Source organism: Galeopterus variegatus, unplaced genomic scaffold, assembly GCF_000696425.1.
Source record: "Galeopterus variegatus unplaced genomic scaffold, G_variegatus-3.0.2 Scaffold13066, whole genome shotgun sequence".
Lineage (NCBI taxonomy): Eukaryota > Metazoa > Chordata > Mammalia > Dermoptera > Cynocephalidae > Galeopterus > Galeopterus variegatus.
This window is the reverse complement of record NW_007739177.1, coordinates 31709-33890: the sequence shown is the minus strand read 5'-3', so window position 1 is coordinate 33890 and position 2182 is coordinate 31709. Positions and strand designations below refer to the sequence as shown.

General features: G+C 39.2%; 1 protein-coding gene across 1 annotated transcript in view; it reads left to right on the top strand.

The window, feature by feature from the left end:
* The window catches only part of CAT (catalase), a 27880-nt gene that overhangs the window by 1463 nt on the left and 24235 nt on the right, over positions 1 to 2182 (top strand). The window contains exons 2-3 of the mRNA XM_008563275.1: positions 875 to 985; positions 2007 to 2137. Of these exons, the coding sequence (XP_008561497.1) occupies positions 875 to 985; positions 2007 to 2137 (242 nt within the window). The remainder of the gene's footprint in view (positions 1 to 874; positions 986 to 2006; positions 2138 to 2182) is intronic.

The following is a 2182-nucleotide window of genomic DNA, read 5'->3' as shown; positions in this document are numbered from 1 at the left end:
TGGGTTTGTGGTGATTTTTCCTTTCCTTTTGTCCAAAACTTCTGTAAAACTTTTCTACTGCCTTTATAACAGCAACAAAAGATAGGGGTGGTGTTAAAAAGGGAGATAAAAACTCAGTAAGAAAAGGAGCTCCAGGGCCAGCCCGTGGCTCACTTGGGAGAGTGCAGTGCTGATAACACCAAGGCCATGGGTTTGGATCCCTATATAGGGATGGCTGGTTAGCTCACTTGGGAGAGCGTGGTGCTGACAACACTGAGTCAAGGGTTAAGATCCCCTTACCGGTCTTCTTTAAAAAGAAAAAAGAAAAGAAAAGGAGCTACATAGAAAGTAGAAAGGAAGAGAAAGTTTTCTTTTAGCTTGCTGATTTGGACTTCTAGTTAGGACTTTCTCATTTCTTCATCGCGTCTTCCTAAGTAAGATCTTTTCCATCTCCTGCAGCTGTTTTTTCGTGTGCCTTTGCCGTCATGGCCTGGTGTGCTGTTCAGTTTGTTAGGCCTTGTGGCGTTTTTGCTAAGTGCTGAAGCTGTTCTTCCTCTGTATTTTCTTCTCCTCTCCTCCCTTTTATTTCTTTCTCTTCTGGCCCTACCTGTACTTCAAGGCCCTCTGAGGCCCTGTGTCCTTGGGTTCACTTTGACTGACTACTTTCAGCCCCACTCAGCTCCTCCTCTTGGCTCCAGCTGTGCAGCACTCAGTTTAGCAGTGAAGAAAGTAGGGCTTTGCTTGTTACCCTCATTCTTTTGGGTTTGGGCATTTTCTCTTCCCCACGTTGGAAACTCCCAGAGGGCTGTTGCTAAACTGCACAGAGATGCCTGTTGAGAGCCTGATGGTCTGACTGATAGTCTTATGATGAGAACTTCTCTGTCTTTCTCAACAGGAGCCTTTGGGTACTTTGAGGTCACACATGACATTACCAAATACTGCAAGGCGAAGGTGTTTGAGAATATTGGAAAGAGGACTCCCATTGCAGTTCGATTCTCCACTGTTGGTAAGTCAGTCTATAGGCATGGCTGGTATTGCTTCACTCAGTCTATACCTTATTTGGGGCATTTATAACTTAATTTTGAGAAAAACATGTCAGAAAATAGGACACAAGCACTTCTCCAAATTGTAGCTGGGTTTTACAGTAGAAAAAATATTTGGGGACAAGTAGGAAGTTACTTATATTTCAGTTTGTTGAGGTCTTAAGAAATCACACTTATGCAGAGGCTACCTCTGCAATTCTGTGACATTTGGAAAGAACTTTCTTCCAGTGGAAGCACAGAGTGGGGATCTTTTTCTGTTACCACAGTAACAGTTGCCCTTTGCTGAGAATTAACTCTGTGCCAACCATGGTTAAGTATTTTTACAGACATCATCTGTACTCTGTTGATATATTTTGCAAGGTAGATTATTTCCATTTCAGAGAAGTTAAGTGATTTTTCTCATGTTACAGAGCTAGTATTAGATCTGTCATATTACATCTCAGCACAACATAATGCATGATTAATTCTGTTTCCCTATCAGTCTGTGCATTTTAAAAATATTTTGGAATGCAAAAACAAATTAGATTAAGAATAATAACCTCTACTTTAACTCATTTTTAAAATATTAACCTTGTGATTTTGACAACTCAGTCTCTTTGTTCGCTACCTTAATCTTCATAATTATTCCCTCCCCCCATTTTAATTTAAATTCTAATGGCCTATTTGAACAAAGTTACTTATTATGTGAAATGGATAATCTTCTCAGTTNAATTCTAATGGCCTATTTGAACAAAGTTACTTATTATGTGAAATGGATAATCTTCTCAGTTGTTGTTACATATACTCTCAATTAATTCTTTTGTTTGATTTGTAGACCTAATTAGCTAGTGGGTGGTAAAAGTAATAATGCAGGTACTTATATACCTAATTTACTTCCAGGGAATGGATTGGAGAAGATAGATCTTAATGTTTCTTTATGACTTTAGCTTTCTTGGATGCAAAGTACTATGGCTTATCCTTCATTTTCCTATTTGAATATTTTAGCTGGAGAATCGGGCTCAGCTGACACCGTTCGTGACCCTCGTGGGTTTGCAGTAAAATTTTACACAGAAGATGGTAACTGGGATCTTGTTGGAAATAACACCCCTATTTTCTTCATAAGGGATGCCATATTGGTAGGTGATATAGTATTTTGCACTCTACAAATGTTCGTTGACTTT